We start from the raw sequence: 1506 nt of genomic DNA, 5'->3' as shown, positions 1-1506 counted from the left end.
TAAATGTTTTTTCATTGGCTGGTTTGTGGTGCAGGCTCCTGATTGGTTGAATCCGTTTCTCTGCGTCTCAGGGTGGAGTCTGGAATTGTCGCTGATATTGATGTCGACTGTTTGATTCCTACAGACAGCGACACTTTCTACAAGATCAAGAGTCAGCCAATCAGCATCAGGTAAGGGACCAGCACCTTACAGGTGAAACACGTTTGGGCCCAGACTTTTTTCTTCTTCTTTCAGCTGCTCCTTCTTCAGGGGTCGTCACAGCGAACTGTCTCACAAAGACTTGGAAATTATTTTTACGCTGGAAGTCCGTCCTAACTCAACCACAGACACCGAGCTACCACAGCCTCTGTGTGGATCAGGGAGCTCCATGTAGGGCGCCTGGGGCAGCAGAGTGGGGGTTAAGGGCCTTGCTCAAGGGCCCGGAGTGGGGCAAATGAAGGTGGAAGCAGGTGTGGGTGTTTCACCTATCCCACCCACATTTTTGATGTTGTCTGTACCGGGAGTTGAACCGGTGATCTTCTGATCACAGGCCCACCTTCTCTAACCTCTGCGCCACCACTCACTGCGTTTGGGTCCAAACTAATCGCTGCTCACTCCTTCAGTGTTTTCCTGCTCAGGTTATGTAAAACAATGACCTCATCGTGTTCCTCCCTTCAGCTCATCGGCAGCGGTTTCCTCTTCATCGTCATCATCTTCACTTCCGTCAGTCATGTCATCCAGGTAAACAACCGTAACGCTTCTTCTGTGTTTGTGTCCTGCAGAGGAGTGTGGATGCTCACACTTGAACCTTCTCTGTCCTCTTGCAGGGTTCTTTTGCGTCAGGATCTGATGCGTCAGCAGGCTCTGGAGGAGGAGCAGAAGGAGGCACAGCAGCAGCATCGCTCCTCCTTGGACTCCTCTTCACCCATCTGTGTGTCAGTGTCCTCCTCCTCCTCCTCCTGCAAACCTGCTGAGGTTCCTGTTGAGGTTCTGAAGGTGCGAGCAGTAACTGCAGCTCACAGGAGGCAACATCAACCTGAAATCACTTACACACTTGTTATTACTGAGGTTAGTTCCTACATTTCCCATAAAGCACCTGCACTAATGAATGTCCTTCCCTGTGTGGCCAACAGGTGCAAACTCACCTTGAGAACCCCACCAAATACCACATCCAGCAGGCTCAGAGACAGCAGGTTCGTCAGTACCTGTCCAATACCAGGACAACCAGTCAGCAGCCATCTGCGTCTGTGAAGCCAAGCCACGCCCCCAAGCTTGGCTCCACCCTCAGACAGCCAATGGACAGCAACTCCAAAAACAAAGTAATACACAATAATATGTAAACAAACAAACTTAGTAATTTCTTAAGAACCTTGTTTAAGGACAGTCCTGGTACTGGATCTGTGTCAGACCCAATTTACACCATGTCTGATATTAAATGGGCAGAAGGTTCCAGAACCATGCTGCTGTTTCAACACACGGATCAGCACAGAACTATTTGTCAGACTCAGTCTGCTGACTCAGTTCCTC

At 49.7% G+C, this 1506-nt stretch overlaps 1 protein-coding gene across 1 annotated transcript in view; it reads left to right on the top strand.

Moving 5' to 3' along the window:
• Positions 1 to 1506, top strand: part of LOC119417403 (transcription factor E3) — a gene marked incomplete in the record, with an annotated part of 18752 nt that overhangs the window by 1196 nt on the left and 16050 nt on the right. The window contains 4 exon segments of the mRNA XM_037684605.1: positions 72 to 170; positions 658 to 720; positions 807 to 975; positions 1113 to 1298. Of these exon segments, the coding sequence (XP_037540533.1) occupies positions 72 to 170; positions 658 to 720; positions 807 to 975; positions 1113 to 1298 (517 nt within the window).

Source organism: Nematolebias whitei, chromosome 11 (assembly GCF_014905685.2).
Source record: "Nematolebias whitei isolate Nwh7 chromosome 11, NemWhi1, whole genome shotgun sequence".
NCBI lineage: Eukaryota > Metazoa > Chordata > Actinopteri > Cyprinodontiformes > Rivulidae > Nematolebias > Nematolebias whitei.
The sequence above is the reverse complement of the archived record's forward strand: the minus strand, read 5'-3'. Positions and strand labels throughout refer to the sequence as shown.